This window comes from Trichomonas vaginalis, chromosome IV (genome assembly GCF_026262505.1).
Source record: "Trichomonas vaginalis G3 chromosome IV, whole genome shotgun sequence".
Taxonomy (NCBI): domain Eukaryota; phylum Parabasalia; order Trichomonadida; family Trichomonadidae; genus Trichomonas; species Trichomonas vaginalis.
Genome location: NC_067206.1, coordinates 36,201,829 through 36,229,247, shown reverse-complemented (window position 1 = coordinate 36,229,247; position 27,419 = coordinate 36,201,829). Strand labels below are relative to the sequence as shown.

Sequence of the window (27,419 nt, the reverse complement as noted above, 5' to 3'; positions counted from 1 at the left end):
ACATTTGAATCTTTAAAGCATTTAATCAAAATTCCAATTATTTATTTATCACAAGAAGAAGCAGAAGATTATTTAAAAAACTTTTTAATGTATAAAGAATTATATAATACAATCAAGAAGCAAGGATTAGAGGATAAAATTATTGATAAACAACGGGATGAATTATTTGAAACACTTTCTATTTCAAATTTTGATAAGAATTTTTGCATTCACTCATTTTTCTAGATGATGCAGTGAAATCAAAACTAATAACAAATGAGAAATCATATTTTAATCAGTTATTAACTCAATGTCGACACATTCAGTGTTCATTCTTATGGCTGTTCAATACTTTAAAGCATTAAGCACAAACATTAAATCAAACCTGTCCACCCTTTTCATTTTCAGTGGTTTTAGTCGTCAACAGTTGAACGTTATGCTTTATCAAGTGAATTTACCAATGAGCATTAATGAACTTTACACACAATATCAGCAATTAGGTGAACATGGAAAAATAATAGTTGATTTAAATAAAGGTTCCATTAAATTGATTAACTTTTTATAATTAATTTTTATTTTTTATTTATAATTAAACATGACAGAAATTGCAAATCTTCTACAGGTTCCATTAAAACAAGGAACAAACAAAAAGGGTGCATATAATAGAACTATGAAAGTTCCAGACGGAATGAAAGAATTAGTCCACATTGTTGCCGGTCTTCAAAAGGATGTTAAACAAATGAGAAACGTTTTAACATTACCAGAAGCTCAAGCATATGCCAAACGTCATGGACCAAATTGGGAAGCACACGAAGCAGACATTACGGGTCCAAATGGAAAACCTGATGGTATAAATGAAGTTTTCGTTACTGATGGTCAAGGAAATATTAAAGTCATAAATGGGTATAAATTAACAATGACGGATTATCCTAAACGTAAAGCATATAATGAACGTTATCCTATGCAATTTGATGAAAATGGAAAAGCTGTTAAACAATACATTGGAGAAGGTGAAAATGGTCCAATTAATTCATACCGTCATAATCCATATTCTTATTTCAATGAAGAATTAAATGCTATTGAAGAGGGACCGGATGGATTACCTCAATATGTTAATCAGTTTGATGGTCAATATGCAAATTTGAGACCTGAAATTCCAGCTAAGAAATTCTTTAAAGTTGCTTTATTCGATCCAGTGTTCAATGAACAGAAAGAAGCAATGAAAGCAGAATTTAAACCAATTCAAGTGGCAAGAATTTCTTCATCTTCACTTTCAGAAGCGTTCAAGGAATTGATAAAGAAACCACTTTATTCTCAACAAGGTTATAACTTTGATTTAATTAAAGAAAGTGATAGACGTAAATTAGAAAAATCAGATGGTTTTAAGAATGCATGTAATGAAATGATTAAAGATATTGTAAATGATAAAATAAGACTGGAAGAAACTCAAAGCAATATCAATAACATAATTGGTGCAGTTACAAAGAAAGTATAAGCAAACAATGATGAACCTTGGGATATTACCGTAACAACTAAATAAAACTTTAAATATATTTTTCTTTTTTTTATTCAATTATAAATGAGAAGACGTTTCACAAGTCAAAAGAACACAAACGCAAAAGCAGAGATTACGGTTGGTTATAACGTAAATGATGATAAATCACGAATTATTCAAAATGTTAAAGTTAATGTTAGTCCTGAATTAACAAGGTCAGCAACTCAACCAAATTTATTAACTCGTGACTTACCAAAGAAAGAGGAGGAGCAAAATAAAGAAGATGGAGACCCAATCATTTTATCTGAACCCGGTAAAGAACCCGTTGAAATTCCCACTTATCCAACATACCCCCCACCTCTTTCATCAAACATCGAGAACCCAGGAATCTACGATTCCAGTCGCAATGCGCCATATAAAAGTAGACATTAATTCTGAATTAATGAAAATTTACCGTGATATAATAACTAATAATTATGATTCAATAATAAATTTAATTGACCAATCCGGTTTAATTATTTTACCTTATGAATCATTAATTCACATTATCGCCATTCTTTGTGATGTTCAAGATTCAGACGTTAAGATTCAATTTTTCATAGATGATGAGGTTTCATGCTGCGGAACAGTTGCAAAAATAAATCCTATAAAGGATATTAGCACAATTAAGATATCAAAGAACGGAACAACAACTGAACTACATTTAACTTATAATAACATATACAATAAAATAGTTGATGAATATAAAATATCACTTGAAAAATTCTTTGTTAAGGCTATTTAATATTCAAGCATTAACATTATCGAATAATAATCCTTTGAATCATAATCAATAATAATTGACCTTTCACCAGTTTCTATCGTTTGTTTTATTTCTTTTTGTTCCCCACTATCTGGATCAGTCATTGTAATTGTTTTTGTTATAGTATCAGCTTTATCTTTAACTTCAATCTTTTTTCCATCAGGATATTTAAACCAAAATTCCAAAAATTCGATATTGTCAATCTGTTCATATTTTAATCTATCAATTACATTTTTAATACCATCTGAAAATCTTATGAAATGGTCATTATATGGGTTTGATTGAACTAAATTTGAATGAAGTGAAATATAACCTGATGATGAATATGACATCGACTCATATTTTCTGAAAACACTAAAATTTATAACATGAATGAATTTCTTATTCGTTGAATTTATGAATTCTTGAGGTAATCTTATTCTAGTTTTATTTATCACTGGAAAATAACGCTTTACCATATTTTTAATCGTAATAAAAATGTCAATTATCAATATTATTTCGAATAATACTGTGAATTAAATTTAACAGTTAGCGGAATTTATAATGTTACTCTCGTTTCTGTGAGTGGTAAATTTAATCCCATTCTTTTAGACCCTTCAGATTATATATCATTTATTAAAGATGACCTTGAAAAAACGTATGATATGTATATAAATAATGTGATAGCGAAATGGGATATTAACATGATTTTAAGTTATTTAAATGAATCATTTATCGTATGGTAAAGGAAATTTTAAATCAAAACCTGATAAACTTTTTGAACTTGATGAAATAAATAACCTTATTAAATTCCCGCTGAAAATTAAATTTTGTACTCCTCATTTTCGTTCATTGTTGGGGATATTAAATTTTGAAAAAGATGTTGGGGATGTTTTGTATTCTGACACTGGTTCCAATTTCATTTTAATCAAATGTGATAAAGTTAATACCCCAATGAGATTTTCACATCAAACATTAGACCCTAACTCTTACCCATCAATACAAAACATTTTATCCATCAACTTAAACACATTTTCTTTATCATATCCGTTTCAATTATCCGGGAATTCGTTTATTCTTCATTCAAAAGATTTATCAAATATTAAATTTAGAATAACTGACCTATTTGATTGTGATTTAGAATTCATGAATGAAATATTATGGCAATTTCAAATAGAAAAAATAGCTGATGAGATAACAGATTAAATATTTATTTTTAAATCATAATAAATGATTAAACAACAGCAACCACAACAACTTAAGGCACAAAGCACCCAGGTCCCTCAGACCATTACATACGCCATATATGCATATAATTCAAAGACGGCAGAACAAACGCAAAGGTTGAAATATGGAGATTTGGAGATAGTATTGAAAAATGACCATTTCGAATTCGTTTGCAAAGGTGGTGCAGTGATATCAAATATAAAAGAAATTTTATTTATGAATTCAAAAATTAAAGGAATAACGGATGATATAACATCAATTCCACCAGAAGAACAAAGATATTACGCATTAAATGCATTTCCTAAAGTTTTGAAGATTGGAAGATTTAATTTAAATGAGGAATTCATAAAAGGTTTCCTAAATGACATAATGAAGAAGGCAGATAAAACATATGTCAACAGTGAGTTAATGAAGAAAGCAGATAAGGAATATGTGGCTAGTGAGTTAATGAAGAAAGCAGATAAGGAATATGTCAACAGTGAGTTAATGAAGAAAGCAGATAAGGAATATGTCAACAGTGAGTTAGAGAAGAAGGCAAATAAGGAATATATGGATAGTGAGTTAATGAAGAAGGCAAATTTGGTTTATGTTGATGAAAAAGATAATGAAATTAAAGAAAGGGTTGAATGGTATCATGAATGGACATCAAAGATTTTAAAAACTAAAGCTGATACAGGATGGGTTTCAGAATGTTTAGACCTTAAAGTGGATAAAACTTATGTCAACAGTGAGTTAGAGAAGAAAGCAGATAATGAATATGTCAACGGAATATACCAAAGTTTGATAGGAACAACTAAAAATATTGAAACTATTGTTGGTGACTTTTCTGTCTATGAAGAAAATAAATATTTTAGATGGCAATTGGTACACTCCTTAAAAAATGGTATACGGTGTAAACTCATTCCGAAAAATAACAATGAAATGTATGTAAGCTATATAAAGAATGATGGTACACAAGTTAAAGTTCCATTAGACAACAACTGTTACTTAAACTTATATGGAGACGAACAAAAGAAATATTTAAGAGTTTATGAAATGACAGATATGACATTGCCTAACCCAGCTCCAGTACCATATTATTATGACTATGGAGATGATGTCAGAACGCCACATGTAGATGAACAAAAGTTAACATTATATTTAGATTATTATAGATATAAAAGATATAATGCAATAGAAAAAACGAGAATAGTATATTATTATATAGATGACAAAAATAAATATTATAGTCAAGATTTTACCTACCCTGAAAACATAAGATTATATTATAAAAAATATTCTAACACAAACCAGAAGAAACCTGAAATAGTTGCACTATATTTTAAGTTCAAAAGAGACAATCCTATATTATCTCATATGTTTGATTTAATGAACCCAGTAGGTTCTATTTATACATCTATGGATGCAAGAGGTCCTCAAGTAATGTTTGGTGTTGGTGCATGGGAACAAATAGTCGATAGGTTTTTGTATTGTGCAAACTCTTCAAAGGAAATGGGTGGAAGTAAAACGATTTCAGGTGAAAATTTACCTGCACACAGTCACTACATAGATTTAAGTACATCTCAAGCAGGTTGGCATAAGCATAGATATTGGGATTGGTCAGGAATGACAAAAGGTAAAGGATATGATGTTAAAGACGACGTTAAGTTTGCTATAAATTGTTACTGGAGTGACACTCAGGGAGAAGGAAACCATACACATTTCGTTTCAGGATATACACAAACAACGGGACAAAGTAAAGATTACATGCCACCTTACATGACAGTTTATGCATGGTATAGAGTTCAATGAACGCTCAATGTTTGTGAAACAAACTTTAGAACGGACTGAAAGTCCTGAGCTCCAAAAGAGCGAACGGCATAATTTAAATTTTTATTTTAGTATAAATGACAAAAATAATTAAGCCAACTATTTCTAAATTAATGATACCAATGAAATCAAACAGGTTAGAGGAACGTATGTAGACCCAAGACTTATAAACTATATAGCAATGTGGGCTTCTCCAAAATATTGCATAGCAGTTGGAAAAATTATGGACTCCATAGACAAGAAAGTTCATGAGAAATTAGATGAAGAAGAACTCGAAGATACAGTAGAGAATGCTAAACCTTTGTTTGAAGAAGAAGTTGGAAAAACGTGTGAAAAACAATTAGAACATGAACGTGAGATATGTTATGGTTATAGAGATTCTCCATACGAACTAGACCAATGGGAACAAGAAGATTTAAAGAGAGAATTTAGAGAATATGAACTCGCTAAGATAGCATTTGAAGCTGCAGAAAAGAAGTTAAAAGTTTGGGGTCGTTTTGTACAAAAATAACGTGAGTAAATGAATCATTTATTTTTATCATAAACAACCAAAAATAAATGTTTACGTTAATGGTTTCATTAATGATTTTAGGTTATTCAAAAATGAATTATTTTTGAAGAACTGAAGGTGCTACCGTGTTACCATGTGCTACCAGGTCAATTAACTTCTTTTAAAATTACTGACAACATGACATTTTGACAACATCATGGGTTGAATGCAAAAATAAATTCCAATCATACTTTATAAAGCATCATTTACAGGTATTTCATCATCAGTAAATGAATCCTCATCATCGTTTGGTTCAACCTGTTTATATAATCCTTTCATTTCTTCTTTCAAAACATAACACCATGTTTGTTTACCATCTATTCTTCTATGTTTCCTATCACATTTATCCTTAATACTCATTTGAAAATTCTTGTCTTTCATGTCTGATGGTTTGCAGAATAAAGCATTTTTACACATCATACCTGCACACAATTCATCATAATGTGTATTTATCCATACATCTAAAGGATTTGTTGATAATTCAATTAAATCTTGTTTGGCTTCAGTCATCGGAATGATTCGTACATTAAATGATGAAAGGTCATATTGCATAAAATACGTCAGTAAATTATCATAAAATTCCTTTGTGCATGAATCCATCAAATTCTTGAAGTAATCAAATTGACCCTTAAATTTACCATTAACTCTTAAAACTACATATCTTCTGTCTCCAACTTCAATTTTGACAGGGTAAACGTTATTAGTTACGAAAATGAAATTGGCAACATTCTGAGCGGTTCTTCTGGGTTGATTCTTTTCATTAATTCTAATCTCATTATCCGTTATAATTGATTTCAAAGCGTTGAAGTTTGCGAGTCTGTCTTCACCTACATTCTTGAGTTCGTTAAGTACAAGAAGCATTTTATTCTCAACTACTGAATTGAAATTACCCGTTAGCTCACTTATTTCAGTAATGTTTTTGCATGAATAACCGGCGAGAAGTTCAGAAATAATGTCTGTAAATCTGTTTTTACCTGTTCCCTGAAGTCCTTTCAAAATAATTGCTGTTTCATTCTTGATTCCAGGATGTTGAATCATTGATGCAATCCAGCCGAGTAGGTATTTATACACTTCATCGTTATTATCACAAATGGCTTCTTTAATGAAATTCATAAACATCTCAATTTTTGAGTAATCAGGCTTTTCAAGAATGTTGTATTTATAACCCTGAAACGTTGAGAAAACATCTGGGGAATCAGATTTAAAGCAAACACCCTTAACGGTTAATGAGGATAATTGATTTAATAGTACGTCCCATGCTGTTATTGTTTTACCTTCTTCTTTAAATAATTTAATCATTTTAAGTGACTCTTTCATGTTTGATTGAAGAACGAATGATATTTGATTCATTTTGTCGTGGATATTATAGTCCTTTTGAATGAAATATTTATTTCCACAATCTACAAAACGGATTACACGTGATAAATCCTCAATTACTTCAGAACTGTTTTTATACTGATGATTTTCAGCCTTGCGTCTAATATCTGTTATCAAAAACGAGTCATCAAGTTTGATATCAAATGTTATTTTTGGCTTACGTAATAAAGGTAAAACGTATTCATCATAATATTCCTTTTGATAAAGTTTTAGAATCTTCACCAAAACAAATGGAGAAGTCATTAAATGTGCATATCTACTACGTGCTTTTTCAAAATTACTTTTTGCATTTTCTGTTAAATTGCAGAAGTTATAAACGTTGTCGTATGCTTCATTAATCAAATGATTAGGTAACGAATTAATTGCTTGAAACAGTGTGAATAATGTAACTTCTTTTTCTAAATTCATGTTTCCACCGTCATTATGTACTTCAAAATCACAGATGCCATCAACTATGCTCTGGGCAAGTTTATCGTCAATGTTTACATCTTTGTTTTCATTCATGATATTCTTTATTTCTTCGTTCTTCTGTTCAACTCTTACCTTAATATTCAAATCATTTAATATATCGTTTACTGTTCTAGTTAATGTTGAATCATAACTTCCACGAATGAATGAGTATGTATTGATTGGTTCTGATGCATTCTTGCGAACTCTTGAATCAGCCATAACTACTAAAGAACGCTTTGAATCATCAATAGAAGTCATTATGTCAATATCATAATCATTGCAGGAATAACATTTAATCATTCTGTTCGAAACTGCATAGAAGAAATTAGTGTTGCAATAAATGTGAAGACCTCCTGAAGCGGTTTTAACGATAACATCTTTATCCGAAAGTTTTGATAAAATGTCTTTTCTAACTGTTTCTTTAAGTTCATCATTGTACGATTTATTGATATCAACATCTATAATCGTTAAATTTGATATTTTATTTACTAATAAAGCCATACCAGTTTTCCTTCCTCTTCCTCCATCATGTTTGAGGTAGTTATGTAAATCAATCTTGTTTTCACCAATTCTTTCGTTGAGGGTTTTAGTTTCTGCCATAACTAATTCCTCAACTAATGAATCAATAACTTTTTCATCAGAAACAATATAGTCACTATTGTTGTTTGTTGCTGTCATTTATATAGGAATAAAAAAATAAATATAATTTTAAAACTAACTTTATTTTTGGGCTACATCAAATTTCCTATGTTGTTGTCAAAATGTCATGTTGTCAGTAATTTTAAGAGAAGTTGAATTACCTGGTAGCACACGGTAGCATGGTAGCACCTCCAGTTCTTCAAAAATAATTCATAATTGAAGAACCTAAAAACATTAATGAGGAAGGCATTCATGAAGCATTAACGAAGAACCTATGTTGTTGTCAAAATGTCATGTTGTCAGTAATTTTAAGAGAAGTTGAATTACCTGGTAGCACACGGTAGCATGGTAGCACCTCCAGTTCTTCAAAAATAATTCATAATTGAAGAACCTAAAAACATTAATGAGGAAGGCATTCATGAAGCATTAACGAAGAACCTATGTTGTTGTCAAAATGTCATGTTGTCAGTAATTTTAAGAGAAGTTGAATTACCTGGTAGCACACGGTAGCATGGTAGCACCTCCAGTTCTTCAAAAATAATTCATAATTGAAGAACCTAAAAACATTAATGAGGAAGGCATTCATGAAGCATTAACGAAGAACCTATGTTGTTGTCAAAATGTCATGTTGTCAGTAATTTTAAGAGAAGTTGAATTACCTGGTAGCACAGGTAGCATGGTAGCACCTCCAGTTCTTCAAAAATAATTCATAATTGAAGAACCTAAAAACATTAATGAGGAAGGCATTCATGAAGCATTAACGAAGAACCTATGTTGTTGTCAAAATGTCATGTTGTCAGTAATTTTAAGAGAAGTTGAATTACCTGGTAGCACACGGTAGCATGGTAGCACCTCCAGTTCTTCAAAAATAATTCATAATTGAAGAACCTAAAAACATTAATGATAAAATAAGTGATAACAAAATTTTATTTTTATCATAAATGAATACCCCACAAGCTCAAAATTTACCACGAATCATAACAAGGGAGGAAACGATAAAAATGATGCGAGAACTTGCTAAAAATAACAAACCACTAAAATTGAGAAAATGTGGTTATGCAGTAATGATGGAAAGAGAGATGTTGTCGAAGAGGAATAAAAATTAAATTTGGATTGAGTTTAAAAATTCATCTTTATTAAATTCATCTCTTCCAATCAATTTATTTATTCTATTAAATTCTTTTATTTTTGCTTCACTCAGTTTGAGGATTGAACGGTAAGTTTCTAATTTTTCGATTATTTCTTTCCTCTCTTTATCGTTTTCAACCCCACCGCATTGCGGCTTCTTTTTGTAATAGCATATTTTTGATTTAATTCTGTTTAGTTTCTTTTTATATTCATCGTCTGGACTCTTGACTGCTTTGTTGTCACTCATTTCTTACGAAATAAAAAAATTAAATATTATTTAGATATAATGGAGTAATAAAATAAATCGGAATTTCTATTAATTTATTGTTAACCTCAACTAATGCATTGCCGTTAATATATCTAACAAATTCAGCTATTGTGTCAAATCTTCGTCTTCTTTTTGTCATTGATTTATCAGTTTTTCCATAATCGAGATGAATCAAAACTTTATCCCCTTGTTTAAAATTCATGAGCCCCAAATTAATTTGTTCACGTTTAACATCATTCAACCTTTCCATTTGCTTTCTAATATATTCCCATTCTTTTGAAATATCATTTTTCATTTCCACTGGTTTCATGTTTATAGTTCTATGCCATGTATTATTGTAATAATATACTAACTGCTGTATGATGGAGTCATGATTTCCATCCCAGTATATCTGACCGTTAACCCCTAACGCATCTCTAAGAGTTCTCATTACCGCATCAACTATTTTATTATGAAACGTATATGGAGAGGATGAAAGAAAAAATTAATTTGTGGGAAATAATGAGTCATAGCTGCCTGAAATCCTTTATCACCATCACCCCTGATATTATCTACTCTTTCATGATCTAGTAAGTATTGAATAGCTCTTCTTGTTTCCTGTTCTGTTTTCCCTTTCACTGGAATGCAATATAAATATCTAGTGTTAATGTTAATGGCAAATAAATAAGTAACGTTTCCTTTTGAATATTCCAGATGATCGATTTCGTATGAATATGGATATGGTGCAAATGAGGGGCGACTAAATTTTTCCTTTAACGGTTGAATTTTCGGGTCAGTTGGTTTATTTAATATCTTGAAACCCTTTTTAAAATCTTTTTGCTTCTTTAATGTTTGAAATGGATATAATAAAGTGAATGATGAAGGATTAACTGAAGGAGGAGGTACTACTGTTGGAGGTTTTGGTGTTGCAAGTGATTTAATTTTATCTGCTTTGATTTTGGATTTCATTCCTCCTTTCATTAATTCTGGATGTATTCTATTCATTTGTTTTAAATATACTGTATATAAAGGTTTGATATACTTTCCCGCTTCGAGTTTATGTTGAAGGATGAATTCCAAAAGTTGATCTTCATTTAAAAGTCGGGCTGAATATGGTTTAACTAATGAATCATAAATTAAAGCTTGTGCTTCATTTATGGTCTGAATGACCTGGGCGTTTTGCACCTTTTGTTTTTGTTCCTTTGTTTTTTGCAGCTCAGGATTATATAATTTATATAATTCATCAATATCTTCTTCTGTTAATACTTTATTTTTGAAATCTTTCAATTGTTTAAGTTGTGATTTAGTTTTTCCCTTTGAATATTCATTATTTTTAATTTTGTCTTTAATTTCAGAAATTATTTTATTATGATATTTCAAAATTTCATTTTTATAATATGGATAATAATATTCCATATCATCACCCGTTATATTATTATTATATTTTTGGAGATATGATTTTAATTCATAATAACTAAGAAATTTTTGATTAAGTACTAAATCAGCAATTAAATTTTTTAAATTTGTGTTATCCATTTATATAAAAATAAAATCAATGTTTTAAGGGTGCCCACCTCTTTGAATCATAGTATCAAAACCATCATTAACGGTTCCTTTTGTCTCTTCTGTGGTATTTTATTAAATAAATGGCATACAACATCCATTTTCACAACATACAGCCTTAGTGTGTGCTCCTGTTAATGCAGTCTTACCAATTGTTAAGCGAGTCATTGACCCATTTTTAAGTTGTAAATTAATATTCTGACCATCAAATATCACTTTATCATTTATTATATCCAAATAATTTTTAGGTGTTAATTGTTTATTTTGTCGTAAACTAACTCCTTTCATTTTTTGTGCAATCTTTTTAAAATCACTTCCATCAATTGAACCGTTGAATGATGTATAACACTTAGGGCATAAAGCAACCATGTTATCACCTTGTTTCTCAATTGCTAAACCCAATAACTTCTTCTCATGTGCTTTTTCTTCAGCTTTATTCTTTAATTTAGGTTTAAATTTCTCATCAAAACAAAAGAAATCAAAAGGTGCGAATTTGAAAATGTTTTTATCATAAAATTGTTTATCAGTAACAATTGCTTGAAATGCTTGAGTGTTAGGAAGATTTGGGTCGCCAGCGATTGCCCAATAAGATGAATCAGTATCACCTTCAATGAAATGAAAACGATTAACATTCATGCATTTATACATAAAATCATAAATGAAAACCAAATACCAGTATTTAGCATTATCTAAAGTGAAGAATGCCTCTTGTAAACATGTATCACATCTATAAAATCTATCTTTGAGCATCAGTTGATATGTATCTTCACCTATTTCTCTTATGTTTTTAAACTTATTTGACATACATGCAACGCGTGCCTTCTGTGCATTCATTATTTTAGTCTTTGCGTAATTTTGTGTATTCATTGCATCGTAACATATGATCCATTAAGTGAAATCTTGCAAAAAACTTTTTCCTTTATTTCCTTCTAATTCAGCCTTTTGTCTTTCATTCATAAATTCGTTCGCAAATTCATTAAAACAAGTGTTTTTAGTAAATGTTAAAATTGATTGAATGTCATCGATGATAAAATGAAATCTTCGATTAGATACCAAAGATAATAAGAAGAAAATGGTTGATATTGGTTGTGTGTGTTGATGCTAACTGAGTTAATTTCCTCTGTTTCTGGTCAACTGGTAGATTGTTTGATTTCATGTAATTATACATAAAACTGCCAATTGTTTTTTCATCTGTGATAATATCTAAGTTTCTTATTATCGGTAAAAAGTTTATGTAATCATTAATGTATTTTTCATCAATGTGACCCTTTACTTCAGCCACGAATAAAGTATTTTTCTTCTTAATTATTCCCAGTGCTTTTGCTTTCTTTGTTGCTGTATCACAAATGATAACACCATTCAATCTTCCCGGCATATACATTTTATGGTCAGTATATTGAATGAAATCATGAGGATTAGATGAAAATGATGAAGGATATAATGAATTAAAATCAACACAACGAAATGAGTCATAATGTTGGTGTCCTCATTTGATACAGTTTTAGTTTCTGGATTATATGAAAGTTTATTAATGTGCGTGATTCCTTTAAGATTAACACGATGTTGAACATTTGATAGACCACCAGTAATTCCATTACGGAGAATGTGATAAGCTTCAACTGAATCTAAAGTCATTGGTAAATTATTTTTTAATGCATAATTTCTTAAATTGATTCTTAAACGTTGAACATCTTCATCTTTATTTGATTTTACGACATTGCAATAACAACACATTAACTGACAATTTTCTTTGGTATGTGGTTTTTCATTATCTATTCTATCCAATGTTGGTTTATTTACATATGTAAACGCTTTACCACACATTTTGCATTTAGATGAAAGGATTAAATCGTGATAGTATTGATAGTCATCCGTTGAAACATTATTTTTAGTATCTCTTTTCGCCTTTTCATCTTGTTTCTTATATGAATCAATTTTATATTTCCAATACTTTTTTGTTAATTCAAAACTTGATTCTATCTCTTCCTCAGGATATTTTTCATTAGGATTAAAGTCTTTATATGCTAAAGCGTAACGAATCATTGAAGCATTCGATGATAAAGAAAGATTATGAAGCATGTCAATTTTATAAACAAATGTTTCTTCGATAATTTTATCAATTGGGTCAATCATAATTTCAACGTCTTTATTGCAATAATGAATAAAATATTCTAATCTATTCTCAAAATTTTTAGCATCATTGAGATATATTTGATAATCTGAATCGGATATTGTTTCTTGTGTTAATGCTGAATAAAATGAATCTTGAGTGAATGGTTCCACTTATAATAATTCTTCTTCGTAATTCTCCCATGTGATGAATTGATAAGGGAAAAAGGATTTAACACGTGATTTATTGTTTCCGAAATCTTGAGTGAATTGCTAATGTTCCACCCGCTATATAATTTCTGATGTCAATAAATCTTAATTCATATGGACAGTTTGTTTTCTTACTATGACTTGCTTAAATTGAGAAGAAGAACCCAGCATTGATTTTATCTTCCATTTTGCAGTATTTAAATCACGAAGAATTAAATTTAAATCAAACTTTCCCGAATTAAAACCAATGATATTCACTTTATTAAATTCTTCATCTAAAAGCTCTTTCATTGCTTCCTTTTGTTTCTCATTTAATGTATTCATTAATTCTTCATATTGTTCAATATTTGATTTAGCAACTAATGAACAGGTTGAAAATAAAAATTCAATCCAATCAGAGATGAACGAATCACTTGATGTTAAGCAAAAATTCCTCGTAAATGTTTTATCACGGTCTACGACCTCGCCGCTTTGCGGCTTTATTTTGACAGTTGATGATACCATAAATGGTTTTAAGTAAGCGTTCAAAGTTGCACATTCAGAAAGTTGTAATTCTTCTTTAGTCTCTAATGTTTCGAAGTCAAAAGTAATATAATATCTTGTTGGTTTATAATATTCCTGCAAATTATGTGCTAATAGCCATTGATATATCTTCTGTTTCGTGATATGTGGTGCATATGGTTGTTGTGTGTTTTGCAATTGAACGTCTTGAATTAATCTTCCATTATTTTCTTTACATTTCTCACAATGTTTTAAAAATCTTCTTTGGTTTTTCCTTTCTGGATCATCACGGATAGAATATACTTCTTCTTTGCAAAAGGGGCAAACTTTATATCCTGTGAGTGCTTCAACGTCTGTAATTCTGTCAGCGTGAAGTTTTCCACATGGACTCTGTGTTAATAAAATATTTACTGTTTCAAATTCTGGATCTATCATTATTGATTCCACTAATGGAAAGTCTACCTTGTTAATGTCTACGTCTTCTGGTTGAGGGTCACAATAATAAAAATCAATATTAACGTTTAACATTCTTGCTAACCTCTCACTTTCTGATGAAATGTCAAATCCTTCATATGCATCTATGGCTTCATTTAAATAACTTCTACGAGTTTTAGGATTAACACCATCAGGAATGTTATAGAAGCGTTTAAATAACCTTCTACCTTCGGCTCTTATTTGATTATCATTCATTTTAGCTGTTCCATTTTTGTTCATTTATGTAAGAATAAAAATTAAAAAATAAATAAAAATAAAGTTTATTTTTTTTAAAGTCCGAGACTCAGAGAGTCCAGGGCTAAAGTCCATAAAATGAATTAAGAACACATAAATTTTTATCATCTGCGACGTGACGAATACATTTTAATTTACTCAAGAATGCGTACCCTGATACATTAAATCTAATTCCTGTCTTATTTAATTTCACAACTTTGAAAAGGAATGTATGAATAGCTATAAAATGATGAGATGATGTTTTATGGGTTGCTTCCATTTTTTCTGAAATAAATGAATAAATATAATGTTTATAAGTTTTCATATCTTTTATGTTCTTAATAACGAATGGTATAGACCTTTCCACTTCGTCTTCCTTCGGTGCTGTTCTTTCATATGAAACATTATTGGTATCTTCAATAATGAAACCACAATCGCATAAAATTTTATATGTACCAATTGTTTCTTTTGATATTTTATCTAACAAATCAAAAACTTTATCAACACCTGTACATTTATTTAAATAATAATTTGTGTAAATATCATGGTCTTCTTTCTTAATCGTATTTGTTGCATATGTTACATTTTTCAGTGCTTTTTTGAATTTTTCAGAATCAAGAGGAGGTGAAAGTAATATACATGGATAATCTCCATCGTCAATAAACTGAAGCTTATGTTTATGAATAAATTTTGTGCCTTCTTCTGAAAGTGTTTCGTCAATATCACCATCTAATAAATTTTTAGTAGATTCCAAAAAGTAATTTTTATATCTTTCCTCATGTGATTTTTGAACTTCTGATTCTGAAGCTGGGATATTCATTAAACCCTCTACTTCATTTTCATTATATTTTTCAACTTCTCTTAATTCCTTAATTTTTTCATCTATTTCATCTCTTATTTTTTCCAGTTTTTCAATTTCATCATATTCATCATCTTTAATTCGTTCTTCATAATATTCAGGGAAAACATCAGGTTCTTTTGGTTTTTCTTCTTTAGATGTGGGATATAAGAAATTTATAACATCATCTTTATTCATTTTTCCATCATAATCAAATTCATTTAAGAACTCCGCGAATTTTTTACAATTTCTTAAATAATATTTATCAACTTCATAACCCGCCTCCTCTAATATATCCTTTATTTCCTCATTTGTGAATCCCAATTCTTTAACGTCGTTAGTCTTGACGCTCATTTCATACATAATAAAAATAAATTATTCAAAAATGTATGACTTCATTGATTCCATTTCATTAGTTTCTAATTTCTTTTTCTCGTTTATGAGGTCTTTGATTATGACTTCATTGATTCCATTTCATTAGTTTCTAATTTCTTTTTCTCGTTTATGAGGTCTTTGATTATGACTCCATTGATTCCATTTAATAATTCACAATCTTCATTTTTAAATTGAAGTTTAATCCATTCAGGATTTAAACAATGTTTAATTAATCGCGGAATATCTGACATCATCTATATATATAGCTTCTTTTATTTTTCATTACATTATGTATGGGCTGAGTGTAAATGTCTTACAATTTTGAATATTTTTAAATCTTGATTTATTCAAAAACGTAAGAATAAAAACCGTAAGAATCATACATTTTTTACTTCATATGTTAAAAAAAATGATACAAAATCGTTCTATATTGTATGAATTCTTACGTTTACAAAAAAAGTCACACAACCCTTCATATATACTACTAATATAATTAAAAATAAAATGAAGAAAAAGGAGAAAAAAATAGGTCCCAAAACCAAATACTAATAACTATGATATATGTATCTTATTGGGCGAAATTGGCGCCCTTCGGACGCCAATTTCGCCGGAAATTTTTTAAGAATTGCCAAGTCTGCATCCTTACTAATATTAAGTGAGTGTTTATATATTTTGGTATCTCAATCATTTTTAATAGAGAAAATAAAAATCTTTGATGAAATATGAAAAAATATAGTTCAAAAAAAAAATGAATGTATAATATCCAAAATATGCGTTTACTTAGCTAAGAAAACGTGGTTCTTCATCTTCTGAATCTCGATACCTCTGATTCTTGCATTATCAATTTCATTAAGCATTCCAGTAAATAGATCGACATCTGCTTTCGATGTAAGTCTTCCTAAGTAAGCCTGGCCAAGGCTGCAAACGATCTTATCTTTGACGTAGTTATAGATCCACTCTGAGTTAGCTTCGAGAGGAGATTGTGCAAGAGATCTTCCCCATGTTGATGTAATAACGTCTTTCAAGACTTTCCTGTCAATTTGTGATAAGTAATATTCGATTGATAAAGTGTAGTATTGGCTTAATGATTTCTTGAAATCATCGGCCTTTCCATCTGGAACGAATGAGTTTTCGGATTTTTCGCCACGGGCTTTGTCCGGAGGGAAAGTTCTGAAGGATCCCAAGAAAATTCTATTGTGTCTCTCTGTTTTCTTTGGATCAACGACAAGAGCGCATGTTCTTGTTGAACCTAATTGCATTTGTCTCTGTGCAATGACATCTGTAGCTGATAACCAGCAGCCATAATCTGGGTGAGAGTGGTACCATGCACAGCAGCCTGTAGCCTTCTTACCTGTCTTAGCTACTGATTTGGAAACTTCAATCAGTTGTGACCAAACAGCGCTTGAAATATCACAATTTGTTTCTGTACCAAGAACACTTGATGAGAAAACATCGTTGATGTAAAAATCTCTGGTGTTGACTTGTCCAATGCATGTTCCAATAATTTCGTTGTTGCCACCAGAAACAGCGTGATTTACCATTGAAATCAAAGCGCATGGAGTAACGAGTGTACGATTTGGATAGCTAGGATCTCCATCTAGAATTTTATTGTAAGCAGCACGCTTGCTACTATACTCTGTCGGATCGAAATTAAAGAAGAATTGTTCTTCAATCGCTGACATTTTTAATTTTTTAATTTCTGGCAAAATTTTTTTCTTCAAAATTATGACATTGTAAAATAAATTTTCTTATTTTTGCACTAGTTTAATTGTATAAGTTATAAGTAAACTATTTCCAAAATATAAGTCATTGATTCCATTTGAAATAATTATTTTCAGAAAGAATCTTGTAAATATATTTCTGCATGTGTACCAACAACATTCTTTTTACCAGTTTTCCATTGAAAATGATGTAAAAATGATGAAATAATGAACTAAAAATATATATTTATTCTATAAAAGAATATTGTATTATAATAACAAACAGTACACGGGATTTCAATCACATTTGAAAGTAAATCAATACGTCAATAGATGTAATGTAGCAAATGGTCAATAAAAATGCAATCGTAAAAAATTAAACTTGAACTTGATTTTCGTGATTTGTTTGTTGTTTGTTTTGCGAACCCTCGTGAGTGTAGACAGAATAAAGCTGATGGCTGTTCTGTGGGTAGACAAGCAAAACATCTCTGCCATAGTTTTCTCCTTGGCGAGGGGTGCACAAAGCTGGCTTATATGCGTACACTGGAACAGGGTCAACTTGAACTGTATTGTTTTCTATGACATAATTTTCATTACCTCTTTCAAAATGACAGATGGCATAATAAAGCATCACTCCGGCTACAATGCAAAGAGAGAGTAGGCATAGTTGGAACAAAATGCCCCATGTCGTTCCAAAAAGAAGGTGAAGAACTGACATTTGATTTTGATAAGATTATGTCAGAAATGAAAATCAATCCTCTCAAAAAATCAATGATAATAAATTACTAACAAAGAGATTAATAGGATATTGTTCCTTTGGAAAATCGATGAATTTCTCTCAAAATAATTGAAAACAGAAAATAATATCATGCTTCTATCATACTCAATTATTATGATAAACTTATGAAAAAATAAAAGACATTAAAGAAACAATTAGAAAAAATTTTAACAGAATATCAAAATGATTCGTTGATTTCAATATATATGACTTATAATTGAATAATAACATCTATTCCTTGATTTAAAATTTCCAAAAAAATTATAGATTTGCAATTTATCGAACAAAATCTGTTAAATTTCAAATTTAAAAATTAAAATTCGAATTTTTTTTGGAGATGGAAAAATTATAAATGTATAGCAAAAACATCATCCATAGTGTGCACATCTCAATTCCTGCTCAATTCATGAGAATTATATGAATGACTGATTTCATATGTAAAAATCAATTTTCAAAGTGCATTATAACAAAACTCACATTTTACTTAGCCAATTCAATAGAATTCAACTTTTCTTTTCAGTCAATTAGTTCCAAAAACTTTCAATCACACCAAATATTTATATTATGATAGCATACAAATGAATGACCATGCTGTTCAGAGAAATATCGTATATTTGTAAAATATTTAGTTACAAAAATTGTCTTTTACTCACTCACCCACTCCAATTATTTGCTCTGAACGGAATATCCTCAAATAACGGAAAAGGCAACAACCAATAAATTTTGTTCAAGTGGGTATTTGGTGTAAACCATTCTTGAAGATAAATTCATTGAGTGAAGATTGCCAACTAACGATTCTTTTGTTTCTCTTTTTTGATTGATTATAATCTTTAACTACATTTATAGGAAATGCTATGTTTCATGATTGAGGACAAAAAAGATGACTTTGTATTCTCAAATTGAACTTATTGATAATTTAATCTAAACATGGAGCTATCAGCAAGAAAATCTCCAAAAAAATTGCATTCGTAATGATTTATAGATAAAGCTTATCGCATTAATGCGTCCTTAAGGAAATATGCATTTATTTTGAAATTAATATGCATATTATTACATTTTTGAAGATATGACAACATTATTCTCCATGTTTAGGATTTTAGCTTCTTATAAAATTGTCAAATAGACATTTTTTCCAAAATTTCATAAGCTCCAAATAGATTTTGGATTCTCTCGGATTGTAAATATTTGTCTATAACATATTGCTAGCATAATTATCTAATCTAAGAGGTAGGCAAAAGATAATTGGTCGAATTGATGACTTTTTCATAAAATTGCATTCACACCTGTAAAAAATTATCGGATTGAGAAGTGAAGAGAAATAATTTCCGGTCAATTATGGATGTGAATTCAAATTTGGTTGGATGATTGGTCTGTGATATATTTATATATTCATTGAATAGGTGCGAATAAAAAGGAAATTGATAAAAGTGAAATCAATATAATATTACTCGTCAAAAAAATTCCCTTGAAGTCAGTCCAGGGATGGGCTAGTCTGTAATCACGAGTATTGCTTGAGGTAGTATAATTATTAAAATTTTAAAATTTTACTCAAATCGGAATTGATGCAGCAATTTATGTTTTTACTCGGCATTCTGGTCATCAGTCCAGAGCTGAACATTGTCCTTAAGAAGCTGAAGGATGAGTGTAGCTTCTGAGTACTCATCTTCTTCAAGCTTGTCGATGAGACCAACAGCTTCCTTGAAGGACTTGTCTGCAAGCTCGATAGCTTCATTCTTCTGGCCGATGATTTCGTAGAGGAATACAGAGTAGTTGAGGGCAAGGCCGAGGTACTGTGGATTAGCCTTGGAGAGGTCCTTAGCAAGATTCATAGCCTCTTCGTAAGCCTTCTTGGCGGCCTCAGAGCCCTGAGCGCGGGCGGCCTCGTCCTTGAATTCAACGGAGTAGCGGAAATAGTCTGCCTTAAGCTTCCAGTAGAATACCTTAGAAATAGCATCGTCAGCGGCTGGGAGGAGCTTGTCATCGACGAACTTAACGATAGAATTGCAGTAGTCATCGAGCTCCTTGATGAGAGAGTTACGAAGTTCGATAAGGCGGTTCTCGCGTTCCTTGGCGCCCTGGATTGATGGGTCTTCGAGGAAAGCGTTGACAGAGCGGAGAGCTGTACGGCGGTTGCCTGTGAGGGCCTTGTAAGCGACAGAGAGAAGATTGCGCTCATCAAGAGAAAGCTTTGGATCGATATCGATGATTTCCTTGATGTACTGGATGACATCTTCGTGGCGTTCGGCTTGATCGGCAACGCGGGCCATGAAGAACTTGAGCTCACGATCGCTAGACATTTGCTTTAAATGGAAATACCAGTCCGGACTGGTATTCCTATTCAAAATTGAGAGGAATAAACCTTTGAAAAGTAAACGATTTATAAAGATGCCATAGTTAAATATTATATTCAATAATTCTAATAATTATTAACTGCGTATAAAATAGATAACGATTAATTTACAATTCCAATAAAAAAAAACTTGGGACATTTGATTCGTGTTTTTCTCTATCGTGAATATTAGATACTTTAAAGGTATAGTTTTTCCAATATTTTCATTGGTCTCCATTTCATTTGAAATGTAAACTTCTTTTATTGCTTTCATTTTTTTAAAATTTTATTGTTCACTGCTATTAGAAGAGCAATTTCATCACTGTTTGGAAAAAATCGACAGACATTTTTACTTTTCGAATATGAATGAATTTTTAGGCATTCACCAATCATTATTCAGCCCGTTTCAAAACAATGCAATATAGATTCATTACCTCGCGTTATCCAAGATGATGCTCTGACTCTGAACGTGTTTTACTTGATTTCGATTTTCAAATTTTTCCCAAATGATTTAATCATCAAAATAATACTGTATATGAAGTAATGTTTATCTTCACATGCTGCTGCTACATTAATTTTATCAACTTTAAATCCGATAAACTTTTTTCTTGGTTCAATCGTAACACGCTGCCTATTCTAATATATAAAAATCACCCAAGATTACAAAATAGCATTCTTGCACTATTACTTCCTATCATAAATTTTTGAATTTTATATACGCTATAATGCTTTATTGATATTAATAATATTATCACATGGAATGAGTTTTACAATAATCTCATCTATTTTTTGTTAAAATGGATGAATATCTGTTAATTTTTCGATATATCAGCAATTCTTGTTCATAAAATACATATCATCTTATCGTTATATGTACATACTATGAAAAAAAAATTCCGTAATACAAGATAAATACAAACATTTATAAGATAAAATCATCTGGATCTGTCTCAACATCAGTAGAATCTGTCAAGACAGCTCCAATAGACCATTGAATTCTTAAGGTAGAGTTTTCCTGCTTTTTCTTCTTCCGTTGATCAGGAGGCAATGGATCTATCCAAAATGAATTCGATTTTCGCGATTCAGCCTCCAATTCCGCTTGTTTCTCCTCATTTTCTTGCACAATTCTAAGTAGCCTTTTCTGTTCTCGCCAGTCTGTGCGTCTCATCTTTTGGACATAAACTATTTTCATTTTTTCTTCTACTTCTTTTTCAAGTTCTTCAGATTCTTTGTCATCGAGAAGCTCTGAGTCTAAATCATATGCTCTTCTCTCCCAGAACGTAGGAACTCGATTTTCATCCCTTGGAAGTGAATATGTAAAACCATAGGCTAATTCGTCAGGGTTTGGTTCAAAATCTGGTATTATCATGTATAATTCTGCAACAGATTCAGTAGGACATTCATATCGATGGTAATCTCCACGAATTCTTCTTTCGAGAATCTCAAGCGGTTGATGAAGAGGTAAATATGCTGAAAGGTCTTGATTTTCTTGCGTTATTATTCTAGGTTGCGGTGTTTCGGCTAAACTAAAGGATGGTGTATGTATAATTTCATGATCTGGTTTGGAAGTATTTAAAAAAGACGTATTTTTAACATTATTTGCAACATTGTCTTGCACATGCTTCAGAACTTCATCTTGATTCTCGTTGACCCCGCCATCCATATATGGCGGCAAATTAGAAAAATGATTCTTAACAAGTATTAATAACTAATTTATCATACCAAGACTAAATAGTAATATATTTGAATAGTTAGATCAATCAATAATCTAATTTATTTTCATCATATTTTTTTTCTATCATAGAGCTAGAATCAATCGATTAAAATCTCAATCTAAACACATGTCTATATGAAACGATTCTATATCAAGATGAATCAAATGAATAATATTCCATTGAAATTCGTATCATCATTCTGATAACAGAGATATTGAAAAGCTACTAGATAATCTGTTTCAACATAAAAAATTAGCAGAAAAGAAAATGTTTCAAGAATTTTTAGATTTTTGATTTCAATTTTGATCATTTATTATTCTTATTAGGTGCCCATAAAGAAGATTTAAATAGAAAATGATATGTTAAGATTTTACTTAGAATAATAAAGCTTCTTTGTTGCAATCATTAACGAATCTCATGTAGTAAACCATTCCATTCGTTTCTGCCCTATACTTCTTCACGAAGAGTCTTAAGTAGTCATTTGTAAGTGTTGGGCAAGCCTGTGAAACCTTTGTTACGAAATCAGCTTCAGGCATTGTTGCATCTTGGTCTTCTACAATATCGAAAACGTTAGCGATTGTCTTTCTCTGCTGTTTCAGTCTTTCCATGAATTTATGGGACTGTAATTTGATTGTTTCCAACTCATCAGTTGAAATGTTGGCGTAATTAACGTGGTTTGCGTTTTCATCGATAGCCTTGAGTATTCTCAAGTAGTTGACATTATCTGTCTTCTTTGTATCGCTGAAATGATTCGATAACGAGTCAATAATTGATTGAGAAAGTCTGATTCCGCTATTTGAAATGCATCTAGCGAAATTAGACTTCGAAACAATTCCTGTCCTCTTTTTATCGAAATCTTTGAACATATCGATTGGATCAATATGCATTCTAGCGCATCCGAACTTGAGCTGTGCCAAGTCTGACTCCAAATCGTGAGGGACATCTGACTTCTCGAGAGATCTCGTTGTGCGACATTCCTCTGGAGGAGGAACATAAGAATAATCGTCGTTTTTGACTTCTTCTTCCGGCTTCGATTCTTCTTCGTTATCGTCATCGTGCAATGTATCTGCGGCCAATGTACCGAATTCATCGACATCCTTAAGGAACGACATGTAATAGATGTCTGTGCTGTTCTGGCAAGTGTAGAATTGGCAAAGATCAGATAATTCTTGTGCGGACAATTGGATGTTGACCATTGAAATTGTCTCAATGAAGAAAGCTCTTGGAACACGTCCTTTCTTGAGTTTATCTTTACGAAGGAACTCATCTGCAATATCGATTCCGAAATCTGATGTTCGCTTGAAGATACGACCAAAAACAGGGATCAAATTATCAGGAACTGGACGGTTTTCTGTTGGATTTGATGATGAAACTTGAATTGTATTATAAGTGGTCATTGTTCTAGATGAAGAAAGGATCTCACGCATGGAAGGTGAGAACTGGAGATTGCTGCTGCTTGCAGACATGTTGCCAACAGGACCTTGTTGGATATCGACATCTTCCGAAATGTGGCGCCACAACAAGAAATGCCTCATCTTCTTTTCCTCGTAATGATCTCTGATCAATGAGATATCTTTTTCTGTCAAAGTAAACTGAATTCTTCGAAGAGCGGCAATAAATTGAGATGTGGAGATTAATCCGGACTTCTCACGGTCATAAACAGAAAGGCATCTTGCAAGTCTAACACTTTTCTCGATAACATGGTTTCTGAGCCTTTCTAATACAGAATCAATTGTTTCGTCGAAATTAACTGCACGGCGTGCGTAAACGACCTTTGCAAACTCAATGTAGTTGACATATTTGTCTTCATCAACTGTAATAGTGTCGACAAATTCACGGATTTCGCGATCTGTGATATCGAATTGCAAAGCAATGAGAGTATTGACGAAAATTGTCTTAGGAACAAGGCCATTACCTGAACGATCATATGGCTTGAACATTGTCCAGATATTAAGACGACGATCATTAATGAAATCAATTAATCTGGCTTTGACATGTTCTATGACAACTTCTGGTGGTGGAGGGACGTATTTCTCCTGTGAGTAAAGGTTTGCAACACGAAGGAAGTATTTAACGTCAACTCTGCCTTCTTTTGTGAAAGCTTTTGTAATTTCTTGATAATCGGCAATTGTAAATGCAAGTTTGAGTGTTCGTAGTGTCTGTAAGAATTGCTGTGGATCAGAGAATCCTGTATGCGCGCTCAATTTGATGAAAACGTCTTGCAAAATAATACCATGAGAGTTAACTTGTTGAACAAACTTACGTACGATGTCAGGGATCTGATCTGGAGCGAAGTTTGACTCTTGAGCTGTGAATTTGAGATCGATCGTGTTGATTTCACGTTGAAGTTGTCTGTAATCAACCTGGTTTGTATTACGATCAACAGCGAGCCTGAAAACATGCATTGCTGAATCAAATCCGAGAAAGCCACGGCAAAATTGATCAGCAGTAACTTTACCAGTGTTATTTTTATCATAAGGTGCCATTGCCTCTGAAAGATTAGTGCATCTGTCATATAAATATCTTGCGAGTTCTTCATACTTTGAAGGAAGTTTCTTTTTAGGAGATTCTGGAGTTATAACGATATCTATAGGTTGATCTGGATGAACTAAATCCGAAATAAATCTAGCAAAATCAATGTATTTATCTTTCTTGTATTTGTGAACTAAGGCTGCTAATTCATCTGGATGGAATCTAGCTGGAAATGCAGCAACTAACGATCTGAATTCTTCTTCTTTGATTTCAGCACGAAAATCGGGATCAATATCTGGTGTAAGAACTTCAAGATCTTGCACTCTGATAACTTCTTTCATTCTTGAAATAATAGCATGGCAATATAACTCAATATCAGGTGAAAGCATTTTTTTATATCAAAAAAATTGTATCAAAAAAGGAGGTTTATTTTTACAACGCAATTTAATAAGTTAATATGTGGTTTGTTTTACCATGAATAACTTATATTTGTGATTATTTTTCGGAAACCAATATTTTGTAGAGCCAATGTCTTTATCTGAAGCACAAAGACTGAAATGCCTCGAGATTCTCGACAATTTAAGAAAGCATCCCATATCAGAGATGTTTGCTAAGCCAGTTGATGCTGAAGCTGATGGCGTTCCTGATTATTATGATGTTATCAAAAATCCTAGTGATTTCAGCACAGTAAGGAACAAATTAACTACATTTCAGTATAAGACATTTGATGAATTTAAACGAGATGTCAATCTAATTTGGGAAAATGCTATCCAATATAATACAAAGCAATCTTTCATAGCATTAATTGCAGAAGAACTTAGCAGACAGTTCCAAAAGCAACTCTGGCAATTCGAAAGTCCACCAACAGAACAATGGATTAATGATTTTTTACGTGCAAGAGTTACAATTACAAAACTCTTCAGAAATCCACCAACAGGAGTGGCTAATTTAGCATTTACAGCAAATTAGAAATACAATTTGAAATCTCATTTTATCATAGAATAGAGTGTTTTGTATATGAATATATTAAAAATACTGTTTAGAGTGATGTTTATTCTCTTACTATTTTTGTGAATTGCTATAGATTTTAATCGAATGTGAAAAACCTTATAAAAAGAGAGTTAAGCGTAGAACCCATATTGACTTGATAGCAATCAAATCAATTTCTTATTGATTTATGTAAGTTTTTTTTTCATAAAAATGTTATCAAATTTATTTTCTCACATTCGTTTTGGAGAACGTAACAATTTTGCTGACATTACTAAAAATCAATTGTTTATTTGTCTAACAATGTATTTTTACACGTTTTATTTATTTGCCCTGCATTTTGGCTTCAAGTTATAGCTTCCACATAAAACAGCAAGGAAGAGATATATAAGTATACACAAAAGAATTATTAAAGCGACACATTTAAGAGCAAAAGCCTTTTTCTTTGCTTTTTTCTGAATAGTAGACGAATCTCTTGCAAATGAATACTGGTAGTCTGTTAAACGTTCGGATATACTTGATGGTGGGAAAACTTCGCCTTGACGGGCTTTATCTGTCGTTGAAGATTCAATCATTTGACGTATAATTCTAAATTGAGGCTCAAAACGTGTATACAATTCATGAACTTGTGCAGTTCTCCATTCATTTCCATGAGATCTGATAAATCGACTTTTAATTTCATCAGTGAACTGTTCAGCCGTTTCTCTATCTGTCGTATCTTGTAAAACAAGAAGTATATTTAAATCTTGCTCATCATGAGCTATTACCCATAAGCAATTATCGACTTTTAAATAAGTTTTACCAACTGCGAAATTTGTTTTATTATATTGATCTATAAATATCTTTTCGAAGTTTCCTGGCTCCGGGGAATAAACTACTAGCGGCGTTGTTCCGCGGAAAACAGCTCCATAGCAAAATTTCATTCTAAAATCCGTCAAATTGGCAAATTTGCCACAAATTAAAATTCTCATTCTGACATATCACTTCATCGTAGAATCTGAACGAGCTTTTCACAGTTCAATTGATCGAAAATCTTTAATAAATATCTGCTCCAGTAAAAATGCATCCTAAATCCTTGTTTGAACAAGTTTTTTCTCAACCAAAATCTTACAGTTTCAAAGTTTGTTTTTAAGCCTGAAAAGCTTTTTGCCTTCAGTTTTTAAGGGAATTTGGAATTGCATACAAGAAAAAAGCTTTTTCTATCATCGGAATACAGATGAGTTTTGAACAAGAAGCTTTAGATAAAAAAATTGTAATCTAATTTTGAAAGGTACGGACACTTTTTTTCTAACCGGATTTAAGCCATATACTCAAGAGTATAGATTTCATATAGACCACATATACAAAATGTGCCGTATGAAGAAAATTGGTCTTGCCAATTTTGTGATATATTGATCTAGAATTATATTAGAAGATCTAAGTTAATAATGCATATGCTGATGCTCTGCATCA

At 31.1% G+C, this 27,419-nt stretch overlaps 13 protein-coding genes and 2 pseudogenes across 15 annotated transcripts, besides 1 other annotated feature; 4 read left to right on the top strand and 11 right to left on the bottom strand.

The window, feature by feature from the left end:
• Positions 1-16,117: part of a mobile genetic element that runs on past the window's edge.
• TVAGG3_0231120 lies at positions 1,559-2,258 on the top strand (annotated as a pseudogene). Its single transcript has one exon. A coding segment is annotated over exon 1 (700 nt).
• On the top strand, positions 3,486-5,273 carry TVAGG3_0231110 (phage tail repeat-like family; the record flags this gene model as incomplete). Its single annotated transcript, XM_051227336.1, has 1 exon — positions 3,486-5,273. The coding sequence occupies one exon, from the start codon at positions 3,486-3,488 to the stop codon at positions 5,271-5,273; it is 1,788 nt and encodes a 595-aa protein (XP_051112322.1).
• Positions 5,515-5,802, top strand: TVAGG3_0231100 (uncharacterized protein; the record flags this gene model as incomplete). The annotated part of the gene is made up of 1 exon (XM_051227335.1): positions 5,515-5,802. One exon carries the CDS (start codon positions 5,515-5,517, stop codon positions 5,800-5,802), a length of 288 nt encoding a protein of 95 aa, XP_051112321.1.
• Positions 6,034-8,346, bottom strand: TVAGG3_0231090 (uncharacterized protein; the record flags this gene model as incomplete). Its single annotated transcript, XM_051227334.1, has 1 exon — positions 6,034-8,346. One exon carries the CDS (start codon positions 8,344-8,346, stop codon positions 6,034-6,036), a length of 2,313 nt encoding a protein of 770 aa, XP_051112320.1.
• On the bottom strand, positions 9,410-9,682 carry TVAGG3_0231080 (uncharacterized protein; the record flags this gene model as incomplete). The annotated part of the gene is made up of 1 exon (XM_051227333.1): positions 9,410-9,682. One exon carries the CDS (start codon positions 9,680-9,682, stop codon positions 9,410-9,412), a length of 273 nt encoding a protein of 90 aa, XP_051112319.1.
• On the bottom strand, positions 10,569-11,218 carry TVAGG3_0231070 (uncharacterized protein; the record flags this gene model as incomplete). The annotated part of the gene is made up of 1 exon (XM_051227332.1): positions 10,569-11,218. A coding segment is annotated over one exon (650 nt), but the record flags the coding sequence as incomplete, so codon positions are not given.
• On the bottom strand, positions 11,321-14,779 carry TVAGG3_0231060 (annotated as a pseudogene). The gene has a single exon. A coding segment is annotated over exon 1 (3,459 nt).
• On the bottom strand, positions 14,859-15,974 carry TVAGG3_0231050 (uncharacterized protein; the record flags this gene model as incomplete). Its single annotated transcript, XM_051227331.1, has 1 exon — positions 14,859-15,974. The coding sequence occupies one exon, from the start codon at positions 15,972-15,974 to the stop codon at positions 14,859-14,861; it is 1,116 nt and encodes a 371-aa protein (XP_051112317.1).
• A 618-nt stretch (positions 16,118-16,735) lies between the features above and the next one.
• On the bottom strand, positions 16,736-17,668 carry TVAGG3_0231030 (protein deneddylation; the record flags this gene model as incomplete). Its single annotated transcript, XM_001315989.2, has 1 exon — positions 16,763-17,668. The coding sequence occupies one exon, from the start codon at positions 17,666-17,668 to the stop codon at positions 16,763-16,765; it is 906 nt and encodes a 301-aa protein (XP_001316024.1).
• Positions 17,669-17,930: 262 nt separating this feature from the next.
• On the bottom strand, positions 17,931-18,414 carry TVAGG3_0231020 (uncharacterized protein; the record flags this gene model as incomplete). Its single annotated transcript, XM_001315988.1, has 1 exon — positions 18,063-18,404. The coding sequence occupies one exon, from the start codon at positions 18,402-18,404 to the stop codon at positions 18,063-18,065; it is 342 nt and encodes a 113-aa protein (XP_001316023.1).
• A 1,544-nt stretch (positions 18,415-19,958) lies between these two features.
• TVAGG3_0231010 (protein domain specific binding) lies at positions 19,959-20,790 on the bottom strand (the record flags this gene model as incomplete). Its single annotated transcript, XM_001315987.2, has 1 exon — positions 20,045-20,761. The coding sequence occupies one exon, from the start codon at positions 20,759-20,761 to the stop codon at positions 20,045-20,047; it is 717 nt and encodes a 238-aa protein (XP_001316022.1).
• A 312-nt stretch (positions 20,791-21,102) lies between these two features.
• On the bottom strand, positions 21,103-22,518 carry TVAGG3_0231000 (uncharacterized protein; the record flags this gene model as incomplete). The annotated part of the gene is made up of 1 exon (XM_001315986.1): positions 21,716-22,456. One exon carries the CDS (start codon positions 22,454-22,456, stop codon positions 21,716-21,718), a length of 741 nt encoding a protein of 246 aa, XP_001316021.1.
• Positions 22,519-22,849: 331 nt separating this feature from the next.
• TVAGG3_0230990 (EF-Hand calcium-binding domain-containing protein 6-related family) lies at positions 22,850-25,370 on the bottom strand (the record flags this gene model as incomplete). Its single annotated transcript, XM_001315985.1, has 1 exon — positions 22,883-25,369. One exon carries the CDS (start codon positions 25,367-25,369, stop codon positions 22,883-22,885), a length of 2,487 nt encoding a protein of 828 aa, XP_001316020.1.
• A 138-nt stretch (positions 25,371-25,508) lies between these two features.
• On the top strand, positions 25,509-25,949 carry TVAGG3_0230980 (chromatin organization; the record flags this gene model as incomplete). The annotated part of the gene is made up of 1 exon (XM_001315984.1): positions 25,509-25,949. One exon carries the CDS (start codon positions 25,509-25,511, stop codon positions 25,947-25,949), a length of 441 nt encoding a protein of 146 aa, XP_001316019.1.
• Positions 25,950-26,287: 338 nt separating this feature from the next.
• Positions 26,288-26,890, bottom strand: TVAGG3_0230970 (SNAP receptor protein; the record flags this gene model as incomplete). The annotated part of the gene is made up of 1 exon (XM_001315983.1): positions 26,288-26,890. The coding sequence occupies one exon, from the start codon at positions 26,888-26,890 to the stop codon at positions 26,288-26,290; it is 603 nt and encodes a 200-aa protein (XP_001316018.1).
• Between the last annotated feature and the right edge of the window lie 529 nt (positions 26,891-27,419).